The sequence below is a fragment of the Typopeltis vanoorti genome, chromosome 3, assembly GCF_054136105.1.
Source record: "Typopeltis vanoorti isolate ZY-2024b chromosome 3, IOZ_Tvanoo_1.0, whole genome shotgun sequence".
Lineage (NCBI taxonomy): Eukaryota > Metazoa > Arthropoda > Arachnida > Uropygi > Thelyphonidae > Typopeltis > Typopeltis vanoorti.
Genome location: NC_143551.1, coordinates 44842764 through 44855809, shown reverse-complemented (window position 1 = coordinate 44855809; position 13046 = coordinate 44842764). Strand labels below are relative to the sequence as shown.

The 13046-nt window shown below is 35.2% G+C and overlaps 1 protein-coding gene across 1 annotated transcript in view; it reads right to left on the bottom strand.

The window, feature by feature from the left end:
* LOC150108089 (nuclear pore membrane glycoprotein 210-like) overlaps positions 1 to 13046 on the bottom strand; it is a 205633-nt gene that overhangs the window by 54345 nt on the left and 138242 nt on the right. Inside the window, exon 7 of the mRNA XM_090415973.1 lies at positions 2167 to 2295. Within this exon, the coding sequence (XP_090272099.1) occupies positions 2167 to 2295 (129 nt within the window). The remainder of the gene's footprint in view (positions 1 to 2166; positions 2296 to 13046) is intronic.

Here is a 13046-nt window from a genome sequence, read left to right as displayed (position 1 = left end):
TTGAGGTCTCATCAGCAAGACCAGATCCAGAGGTGATACTAAGGTTGAAGTAATGCAGAAGTCATATTTTAATATTCAAGTAGCCAAAAGATGTTCAACCTTATTAAAATACTCTGGATTAGAAAAAGTTGTTGAAAGTTTTACATTATGGAATACTAAGTCAAGTGATGTGAAGTCTTAGCTTTTTAAATGAGTTAAAAGCCCCAGTCCTGAAAATAGTTCAAGCACAAACCTGTTTGCTTACTCTTGGATAAAGGATTAAACCAAGTACAGTAAAACCCCGTTTTTATGTTCCCGCAATTTACGTTTTCTTGCCATTTATGTCATTTTCCGTTGGTCCCGTCTTAAGTCCTATTCTTACGATATATTGTTTTCCCACCATTAACAACTTGATGTGGATGTTATTTCCTGTGATTTTGCGTTTTTTTCTCGGGTGGCAATACTGATTTTAGAATCGATTTCTGCGGAAATCTATGCATTTCTGTTCCCAGGATGTCATGCTTTCGGCTGTAGTTTTGTTTCTGCCATCATGGTGACTTGCACACTTGCAGCAGTAATGTAGTGATACCGTGATATTTCAAACACAGTATGAATTGATATTGCAAAATTTCTGCTACATAATTTAGCGTGTGAAAGCTGTTTTCAAGTTGCGGTGGTGGATTATCCATGTTAGTAGCATGGAGAAAAAAGACAGAAAATGTATTTCAGTAGAAGAAAAGATAGCATTTCTGTGACGTGTAGATTGGCATGCCGGAACACGTGTGCATTTAGCAAAAGATCTTGGACTCTCCGTGTCCACTTTGAACACATAGTAAAAAACAGGTCACGCACTGAACTCAATGCAAAGTAATCTGGCGCTATGTCAAAAAAAAAAAGAAAAAAGAAAAGCAAAAACAATCAACAATTAAAGATTTTTTTAAATAGATAAATGTAAGTAATTGTAAATTCATTTATTTTCAGTTATTAAATTTTGTAATCTAGTATGTAGACTCACATACTAGCAGTAAGTCATCTTTTTGCCTTTTTTTAATGTTTTTTTTTTTACATTTCCCTCACTTTTTTTCCATCAGTCCCCCAAAAAGTGTAAAAAAGGGGTTTTACTGTATATAATTTCTTGGTATCTTTAACGTATAGCATAACTAAGTAGAAAAATTTCCAACGAGAACTTTCTCTAATCTACAGTATTTTAATAATAAGTTGTGACACCTTTTGGCTACTCGTATATGAAAAATATGACTTATGCATTACTTCAACCTTAGCATCACCTCTGGATCTGGCTCCCACTGACGAGATCTCGGCTTTCGGCAAGATAAGTACTTTGGTTTTCCCTAATTTGTTTTTCACTTTGATTTTATTTTACTGGTGATTTCACCCCCACTAGCACTGATCTTTATTAAAATAAATATTAAAATTGCTGGAAGTGCAGTTAATATCTGCATTATGGGATTACTTTTGGTGATATCATGGCTGCCATTTTACAGTAGCTCAAATAAAGCATTTGCTGGTGGTGTAGAATTATTTCTGTATCATGGGATTATTTGATTCTCATTCTTGTAACTGAAAGTTTTTTTTCCTCTCTTACAAATGCAGAGGTTATAGTCTTTTTCCCCACCTGAGATCATGGTACCAATTCCTCCAAGGACAATTCTTTCAGGTCTCCTGTTTTTTGCCACTGCACTTTTAGTATTATCATCAATATTTACATTTTTCAGTCTACTATTATCACATAATTTATTTTATCACTCTCAAAGCATTTCTCTCACACACATGCTCGCCCACCAGTTTTCCTCTCCTTCCATAATTGTGATGATTCCTCGATGATGCAACTCCTTCCAACTTTCACGGGTACATCTCACAAATTTTATACTGCAATCATGCAAATTTAGTTCACCCAACAAAGACATCTTGGCAGCCATTGTTCTGCTATGTATAGGTGAACAATTATAGATTAAGGAAGACTCGGTCTATCTTGATACATAGAAAACAGATAAATACAATAAATTAACTCAGTATTATTAACAAAAATCCAAATAAATTAAATAGGTACTCTAAAATTTAATAATTAATTTACATTTTCCAAAAAAAAAAATAATAATAATAATTAAATATACTGAAGTGCTCAACAAAAAGTAAAACAAAAAAATGCATGTATTAAATAAAGGATACAATGATCTTTCACAACAATATTAGTATGACCAAGCTTTAAAGCAGTTACAATAGATGTTGTCATGTCCAGCTTTGCAACTGATGAATCTGCTATTTCTAAGAAATATTCATCTGAAGGTAGAGATATAGCTGAAAGCATAAAAGGTGAAAAATATACTACTAATATTATAATTGCCTTAAAAAAATGCTTAAATATATGTTAAGAACAATTTAAAAAAAAGTCGACGTGTTTGGGCCAAATCATGTTATGTTTAAACATTAGAGTCAAAAGAATTCTTGAATCCAACCTATTTCATCAAACAATCAAACAACCGGCAAAAACGGGAGGGGGGGGGGGGGAATACTAGAATCTCAGTAACAGCTTCATATCCTCCTGAATTTTTAATATTGAAAGAATGACGTGAGAAACAGTACCTAAACTTTTCTACAAATAGGTTGTTCATTAAGGATGAACTAAAAAAAAAAGCACTAATACTTTCTAATGTCAGTGCATCAGGACCTGATGACATCCATCATGAGATGATAAAACATCTTCCATCATCTACTATGGAACTCCTTCTCTTAACAGCAAACTTACAGAGAAAGAGTTTCCAGATAACTGACATAAGTCAATTGTCATTGTCATCCCAACACCAGTAATGGATCCAACAAAAGCAAATAAATCTGATCTACTACTCTGACTAGCTGTCTTTGTAAGATGCTGGACTATTCAGCATTGGGCTATTTTGGCCTGCTTATAAACATGTATAAGAGAGGCATTCCTAAAATGAGAACTTGTTTCTGTGTTCTTTGACATGGAAAAAGCTTAAGACAGAGCCTAGAGATGTGGCAAATTAAAAGACATGTATAACCTAGGTCTCGGAGAGCATCTTCTAATATTTAATAAAAACTTTGTCGAGTTGAGTCTTCTAAGTCTGAGTAGGAAGTATGTTATCTCTGCCATCAAGAGGAGGGTGTCAAGACAGGTGTGGCACTCTTGCTGTCAAAGTTAACTTAATCACTGAATAGCTTCCTCCCACTGTACCCAATACTCTATATGTTCTTAACTTCAATTTCTTGTCACTTTTGTAAATGAGAGTAATTGAAAGAAAACTTCAACAAGCAAGTGATCTTGTCTTTTCATGAGCTCTTAGTAACAGGATGAGGTTTTCAGCAGAAAAAAGTGTATATATTTCTACCAGAAATGCACTCTTCACTCAGATTCTGAATTAAGAATCAGACAAAGAATTTTTTCAATAGCAATCTGGTTAATCAATGATCCCTCTCTCTCTCTCACATACATTCAGTTTCTGCCTCTTCTATAGATAAGTTCATGAACAGTGTGCTCTGCTGAATTGACCATTATTATTATTATTATTGTTATTATCATTGCACGGGCACCACCATGGAGTCCTATGATTCATTGTAGGAGACCCAAACTATCAACACAATATCTATCCTACCTCTCCTTGAAACCATTAACAGACAATGCACTCACAACTGACTCAGGAAACCTATTCCATTCATTCACCACTCTCCAAGCAAAAATTCCATTCCTCACACCCTTGCTAACCACACTTTTACCCAACTTCTTGGAATAACCTCTGGTTCTGTCCCCTTTAGCCAAGTATAGTTCGCCCACAGATTAGAGACCCTTCGACACACTTCTGCGCATGTCACAAAAAGGAGAATCCATTCCGATAATAGGGTAATCAATCCGTCTTCTGGGATGAGTTTGTTTATTATTACAGGTCAGAAAATTTAGCTTTTCTTTTACGAACATCGTAGTTTTTAAAGTGTAACTATTTTGCTTGTATAACAGTTGGAAAAATGTACGTAGAGTATTAACAAAATTAAAAAAAGGTATAGCATAAAACAAAAATTTTATGAAATTTATTTTTAAGAAAGTTTTCTATAAAATAAAAATAATTATACAGAAAAACAAATTTTTTTCAAATGAACTGAGATATTCTAAACTTACAGTTGAGAGAATTGAGACACTTTAATGTCTTAAACCGATTAATTATTTATGACTTGTTGTGACTCTTTTAACAAAAGTAGAGTATTAACAAAATTAAAAAAAGGTATAGCATAAAACAAAAATTTTATGAAATTTATTTTTAAGAAAGTTTTCTATAAAATAAAAATAATTATACAGAAAAACAAATTTTTTTCGAATGAACTTAGATATTCTAAACTTACAGTTGAGAGAACTGAGACACTTTAATGTTTTAAACTGATTAATTATTTATGACTTGTTGTGACTCTTTTAACAAACCCATGCAAAAAAAAGTTGAAAAAAAAATACTATTATCAAATCCTTTTAATCTTCATAGTCATCTGAATCGGTGTCCAAATCACTATCACTTTCACTTAAACTGATCACCAAAGGTTTGCATAATTCTTCGATAATTCCATCTCTGTCCCAATACATATTTTCCAATGAGGTGACATGAGAGCAATATTTTCCCCAGTTTTGAACTGTAATACTTTCACTCTTTCTTTTAAGGTTACATGGTGATCAGCATTCATATTAATTAAATTAGGGAAACAAAACACACGTGTTAAAAAGATTATTTTACTGATTACAAATAAAATAATAACTTTACGTTTCGACCCCTGTATTGAGGTCATCTTCAGAAGGATACATTCAGAAGTATAAGAACAAGCTACATGCTGTTGCACACTACACAAGTAAATTACATCTACGTTGTTAACTAATCTTTTTTCTTAGCCTGCCCTCTAGTGGAAAAAATAAATAAATAAATAAAAAACACTTCACTGGGTCTTGTATTGAGATTTTTCTTTGTGGTTGCTATGAAGGCTGTAGATGGGTCCTCCACATTCTTGGGATTGTTAGACCATCATTTTTATTCAGATTCGGATCATGTTTGAGCATTTCACATGCTTCCTTGAATTTACGCTCAAACCAGGTTTTGGTGCGGTGTAGGAACTTGGTACCTTTCCAGTCAATTCTGTGGTATGTTTGGAGTGCATGGTCGGAAAGGCAGGTTTTTCCAAAATGGAGGTATTTTATGTGACATTTGTGTTCATCCTTTCTGATTGGGATGGTTCGTCCTGTTTCCCCTATGTACGGTATGTTACAAGTGCAATCTATTTTGTAAACCCCTGGGTGGGCTAAGTGTGGCAGGGGATCCTTGGAAGAATTGAGTAGGTGCCTTAATTTTGTTGGGGGTTTGAAGGTGGTTTTGATGTTGTATTTGTGTAGTGTTCTGTCTATTTTTTTCTGAAATGCCTCTAACATATGGTATAGCAATAGCATTCTTGAAATCTTTTTTGTTATTAGTGGTATCCTTGTGGAGGATCTTGTGAATGGTTTTTATACTGTATCCATTTTTTATAAAGGTATGTTTGATGGTCTCATATTCATGGTTAAGAGCTTGTTCAGTTGAACAAATGGTTTGAGCTCTGTGTTTAAGGGTGCTTATAACCCGTAGTTTTTGTGTTGGGTGGTGATAGGAAGTTTTGTGTATGTATTGGCCTGTGTGTGTAGGTTTGCGGTAAACTGAGAAGGAGAGACAGCCTGTAGGAAGACGTGTGACAAGTGTGTCTAGGAACGGAAGAGAGTTGTTTTTTTCTATTTCAATGGTGAATTGGATGCATTCGTGTTGTTTGTTCAGGTGGCTAAGGAATGTATCTAGTGCTTGGCGGCCGTGGGGCCAAATGGCGAAAATATCGTCGACGTATCTGAGCCAAATTTTGGGCTTTAGGCATGCCGATTCTAGAGCTCGTTGCTAAAAATCTTCCGTATAAAAGTTCGCTATTGGGGGGGAGAGTGGAGAGCCCATGGCGGTATCTTCTTTTTGAAGGTAAAAATTGTTTTGCCACACGAAATATCCGGAGCAGAGTACGTGGGCAAAGCGGGCCGTGATGTCGTGTGGAAATATGTTCTGTAAGAGTAGGATAGTATCATTGATTGGGACATTGGTGAAAAGGGAAGTTATGTCAAAGCTGACTAATAGATCTTGGTCGTTGAGTGTAATATTTTTAATTTTGTTTATGAATTGTTGTGTATATTTTATGTAGGAAGGGGAATGACCAACCAATTCCTTGAGTGTGGCAGCTAATTTTTTGGCTAAGTAGTAATTGACAGTCCAAATTACTGAAAGTTCCTGAAGCCTCCAGGGAAGGTGTGCAGGGCAGTTGCCAATGTGTACTCTTCACAGCAACACACACACACAAAACAGTCACTGTGAAATTCCCCAAAGATGTACTAAGTGGGCACATTGGCCTTGTCCAGTCCTAAATCTTTTTAGGTGACTGCAGAGGTGTTAAGGTTGATTGAATCCTGATGGTTCGATGGCTGGATCTGTTTCCCTTGGCAAATTGTTTAGCCAATGCAGAGATGTTAAGGTAGATTGAATCCTGGTGGTTCGATGGTTGGATCTGTTTCCCTTGGCAAACTGATCAGGTACTTGTCTGTAGTTTATTCCAGTCTTCTCCACCAGTCCTAGGGACCATCATCTGGTAATTCCACAAGCCGTACGGGAGATCTGGAGGCAAGGAGATGTGCTGGAGGTGAAGAGATATCTTGATGAATAGAAAGATACATGTTATTTCTGATTTTCTTTATTTCTTTAATAATAGCTTCTTCTTTACTTCCGAAGTATGGAGAAGTGATGTGGGAAAGAATGGGTAACCATGGGAGAGAAGTAGATCATAAGCTACAAGAATAGGTTCTCATTGTTATGTTATGTGTCCACAAGAGTTGTGTAGCGACTTCAGCTCCAAACTGGCAAACAATACTCTGCAACAGGAAGACTAGAGCCAGGGCTGCTGGTTGAAGCATTACAACCAAGTTGTGCCTGTCAAACATCTAAACTTTCCAAATGTTTTTAGTAAGGTAGACTACAGTCAAGTGTGACACCAAGGTAACAACGGTTATTTTCATGGATTAGAGTCCTCTTGCAGAGTTTATTTTTAGTTTTCTATGAGTCTTGTGGTTGTTTAGGTGAAAACAGAAACAGTTTTGCTGATATTCGGAGATACTCTCATTCCCCAAGGTAAGCTTTTTTTTTTCATTTAATAAAAAATGTTTTGGCAATGAGCTCGTGAGAGTTCAGATGCATTTAAATTTCCTTGGGATGAAACCATTCTGTAGTAAGATGAATTGTATGGTGCTCAGTTCTTCTTGGAGAGCTTGGGAATTGGAGCAGATATGATATAGGTTCCAAAAGTTTCCTGTCTGACATACAAAATTCTTGCCAATTTTAAAACACTGTGAATGACAGATAGCACCATCTATGGAAAGGTTAGTATACCGGTTTCAACTCTCTATCTGCATCATTCAGTTGGAGACACTCGTTTGGAGATATTAACATGTGGAATGCTAAGAGGCTGTAATGTTAAAAATTAAGTACATGCTGTGATAAAGTTTTTCACCAAAGGACTTTCTCCAAGTGCTATCAAACAGTGATTAGATGGTGATTATGGAGAAGTGTCTTCATATTCTACCATGAAGGAATGGGCTAAACAGTTTCACCTAAGAAGAGAGCATTGAAGATGATCCTCATAATGGTCAGCCTGTGGAGGTGATGAATGAGAAAAATGTCTCTCTTGTTGAGGAGGAACTGCTCAATAACAGATGGCTGAAGCTCAAAGATATCTCAACAAGGTTGGGCTTTCTATAACAACTGTTTTTTTTTTTTTTTTTGCATCATTCACGAGAACCTTAGCATGACAATGGTCAGTGTCAAAGTGGGTGCCCTGCCCAGACTTCTCTAGTCAATTCAGAAGAAGCATTGTGTGACCTGCTCCCACAAGTTTTTAGAGCTTTGCCAAGGGAATCAGAGAAAAGTGCTGGAATCCATCACTGTGGATGAAACCATGGTTCTTTATTATGATCCTCTTTCCAAAAGGAAATCCATGGAGTGGTGCAAACCAGGCAAAGCACCGCCGAGAAAAGCCAAGGTCACTCAGTCTGCCAAGAAGATCATGGCAATAATCTTTATTGTTGCCATGATTGAGTGACTTCAAGGAAAGGAATACCACAATGAATGCAGAATATTATGCTTTGTTCCTGCACAAACTACATGACGCTGTAAAGGAGAAGAGACAAAAAGTACTGAGTCACGGCGTTCATCTGCTTCATGACAATACTCCAGTTCATATGGCTATTGTTGTAAAGACTGAAGTGAGGGACTGTGGCTTCCAGGAGATTGAACACCCACCCTACAGCACAGATCTAGCACCCAGTGACTACTACCTCTTCTCAAAACTCAAGAAAAACCCTCGAGGAAGAAAATTTGCATATGAAAATGAGGTGAAAGATGCAGTTTTAGGCTATTTTTTCAAGGGCATAGAAATGCTAATTGAAAGATGTGAAAAGATGAAGTAAAGCTGTTGAAGTAAAGGGAGATTATGTTGAAAAAGTGACAAAGTTGTTTTCTTTCTATCACCTCTAAAAGTTAGTCAGGAGGGAAACTTATGGAACCATCCATGTAACATTTGCACTGTTGAGCAAAGATTTGAAGATGCTTATTTTCTGAGATTAACAATGTCCTGAAATCTGTTTGTAGAATTGGTTCCTGCAGATGAAACAGTCTGAGTGCATAACAAAGTTGAACAATTCAACTATATCTGGAGGAATTAATTTGATAATAGTTGGAGTGTCAGCCAGAGGTACACTAGTAAATAAAGACTGGACATCAAAGATAATCATAAGGTCTGTAGGGTGAAGTTTTTTATTTTGTCAAAAAAAAAAAAAAAACTCAACCCTTCACCCTACAGACCTTAAGATTAAGTTTTTTATTTTTGTCAAAAATAAAAAACTTAACTCTTCACCCTACAGACCTTAAGATTAAGTTTTTTATTTTTGTCAAAAAATCTGATGAATTTTTCACAGAGGTCTGTTGTGGCCAGTGTGGGAGCTTAAAAGACAAGCTAGGAATTTGGATAAGCGATAGGTGAGGAATCTATGTAGTCCACTATGGGTATGAGTGGAATCCCTTCCTTATGTATTTTTAAAAGGCCATAAAAACATGGATTTCTACCAAAATGGTACTGAGGAGACTTCAAAGTTGAAGTTTATTAGCATCATCACTAATAGGAGAGTCTCTGCAGCTCAGTTGGCATAGACAAAGTCCTTTATTCGGAAAGACCTGGGTTCGATTCCTGTCCATGATGTGCCTTTATCTAGTCTCTTTTGAATAAAGTTGAATTACCTGGTCTCATACAAAGGTAAAGGATTTTTTCACCTGGAAACTCTGGTTTTTCATCCCTCAGAACAGGAAAACCAGCCACATGAACACACTTGGATTTACAGTCATAAAATGTATATATTTAATCCCTATTAAGAGATCTCAACACCCCCAAAGGGGATGGAGAGAACCCCTATATGAATGAATAAATAAATCACTGAGAGGGTGGTTAGTGTCTTCTCAATGTTATGTAGGAAATCCAAATATAGAATTCTTTTAGGTACTATAGCAAAATCACATCCTTTCACGAGAACTGAAGTTTTTCAGGAGTGGGGGAATGTCTGGATATGTTGAAAACCCATCTGTTTACTGCCAGGTTTACCTTGATAGCTTTTGATGTTGAGCAAGTGAGCCAAACTTGCAGTCAAGAATAAGATTTTTTTTTGTAAGAACAGAAAGACTGACTAGATAAGTCTAAAACCAAGGTGAAAAGATCGGTGTTTAAGATACAAGATATTGTCTCTTGAAGAGAGATGTTGTGAATATTCAAGGTGAGATCACATTTGGCGGCTTGTAGTTGAGTGCATACAAGCACCTGGCTAGCATTGCCATAAGTGCAATGAGCATCTGGTGATTTGATGGTCTTTGAATTTGGAGAAGTTAGGAATTATCTTCAAGTTGCAGCATTATTTTAAAAACAAAGTTTATCAGTCTTCTTGGTAATTTCTTCGACATGAAAAATAATTAGAGTAATTTTTAATGGAAATTGTCAAAGCTGTATAACTGAGAGGAGACCTCTTCATAGCCTTTAAAGGAATGTGGAGAATTGACCAGGGCTTCCGACCTAATGTCCAGTCCTCATCTTCTCGTGGTGCACCCTGTTAGGTATCTACCTGGATATTGAACGAATAAGGATGGGCTAGCAATTTAGGATTTAGCTGACCAAATTGTATTCTTATTGGCTTAAACCACAAGATAAGATACGATTTTCATGTTACTATCATATCCTGTAATATATCTTATAATGGCATTATAAAATATATACACGTTAACACAAGAATATTATTTAATTTGCCAAATATTTCAGTCTGAATATTACAGACCATCTTCAGTGGCTACTTAAGGAATAGTTTTAAAAAACAAGGTGGAATACGAACAATTGATCATTCACAAATAGAACGAGCCACGTGATGATGGCACAATCATCATCTACATGTCAGGAATTTGATGATGATGATGATGATTGTGCCATCATCACGTGGCTCGTTCTATTTGTGAATGATCAATTGTTCGTATTCCACCTTGTTTTTTAAAACTATTCCTAAGTAGCCACTGAAGATGGTCTGTAATATTCAGACTGAAATATTTGGCAAATTAAATAATATTCTTGTGTTAACGTGTATATATTTTATAATGCCATTATAAGATTTATTACACACATACATTCACAAGAATATATTTAATTACTGCAAATATTTTGACGAGAAACTAACTGGTCATCATTAGTGCATCAGCATAATCACAAGGTGAAGCCACAACAAAGGATGTTGATCCTATTCACAGAGTTACCTTGGCCAAATGCCACCTGGTGTGTGGTTAAGTATTATTAGGTTACAATTTAGGCTCAAATTTAAAATTAATAAATATATAATTTGACAATAAATAATTTTATAATAAAAAATATTTTTTTTTAAATTTAATGTAATATAATGCTGTGTCATTTCATTATCTAATTAATTTAATTTTATTTGAAATCATTTAATTTTAAATTTTGGCCTAAGCATAATCTTATGTATTGTAACCATTACTAGGTGGCATCCAGTATGTGGCTTAGCTCTGCAAACAGAATGTTAGAAAGAATGTTAATCCTATCTACGGAGTTAAGCCACATGCTGGATGCCAACTAATAGTGGTTACAATACATAAGATTACACTTAGGCCAAAATTTAAAATTAACCCATTAACATACAAAGATGTCTGTGACAAGTCTTTTGTTTATTGCACCGAAATTGATTATGATGTATTGCAGATATTATGAAGTTCATGTCAATTTCAAACGAATTTAGAGTTAACATACAAAGACGTCTGTGACACGTATTTTGTTTATTGTACCAAAATTGATTTTGACGTATTGCAGACATTACAAAGTTCGCATCGATTTCAAATGAATTTAGAGTTAACATACAAAGACGTCCGTGACACGTATTTTGTTTATTGTGCCAAAATTGATTTTGAAGTATCACAGATGTTATGAAGTTTGCATCAATTTCAAACGAATTTAGGGTGTTAGGCAGTGAATATATATGCATATAAACTATATTCACTATTTAGTTTGTGTTGCAATTTATTATCGTCCCTAATATAACAGTTTGGATACAAACAGCGAAACAAATTTATATCATCAAAGTGTTGGCATTTTTGACTTGTCAAGTGACAATAGCGACAGTACCAGTGGAAGTTCGGTTCGAGGCAATGCTCATAAACGTTTGAGACCGATATCGTCTAGTAGCGATGATTCCGATGTAACAGAAAATGAATGGAATTGGCAAAAAAAGGAAAATATTCTTATTAAAAAACCATTTATGGAAATTCCCGGCATCAATGCAATTGCTTTGATAAGATTTGGTGCATATCCAACACCTCTTTCTGTTTTGAAACAAATACTTTATGATTTCTTTGACATGATAGTTACAGAAAGTAATAAATATGTGGCTCAAGCAATAAATGAGGAAATTACTAAAGACTGAAGAATGGTATCCAATAACAAGTGGCGAAATGCAAACATATTTTGCATTGTGTATAATTATGTCACAGGTAAAAAAATCTGTCAAGGAGGGCTGTGGTCAAGACACCCATATATTCAAAAATTATGCCTCGTAAACGCTTCTTGGCTAAATCTCATTTTCTCCATTTCGTGGATAATGAAACAATAAAGAAAGACGACAAAATATGTAAAGTGCGAAATATAGTCGACTACCTGAATAATAAGTTTCAGCAATTATATACACCAGGTAAAAATGTGGTAATTGACGAATCCCTTATGAAACATAGAGGTCGACTAAATTATGTACAGTTTATTGCTAGCAAACAAGCATGATTTGGGATAAAATTTTACAAGCTATGTGAATCAGACTCTGGATATTGTTCAAAGTTCAAAATTTATACAGGATAGGATAAAATTCTGGGAAGCAATACACCTGCATCTCAAAATGTCATCATGGAGTTGGCCGAACCTATTTTAGGAAAAGGATATACGTTATTCTTAGATAATTGGTATTCGTCACCAGAATTATTTTATTTCTTGAGAAAAAAGAGTACAAATGTTGTGGGGAACAGTTAGAAAAAATCGCAAAAATATGCCTAAGAAATTGACGACATATAAAAGGCAAATCAAAAACTTTATCTTGCTAGGAATTTTGTCATTACGTTGGCGCAATAAGAAGGATGTTTGCATGATAAGCACAAAGAAATGGTAGAATACATTCAAAAGAAATGGTAGAATACAGGAAAAGTAAGGAGAAGTAAGAGGGGCGATGAAGAAAAAGTAATAAAACCTAACCTAAATGTGTTCTTGAATACAATTGTGGAATGGGCGGTGTCGCAGTTATGCGAAAATGCGTCAAAGGTTACAAGAAAATATGTTTCTATTTGATGGATATCGCTATTTACAATGCTTATGTTTTATATTCCAAACTACCCGATATATCAAAACTAACAATAGTCAATTTCCGTTTGAACGTA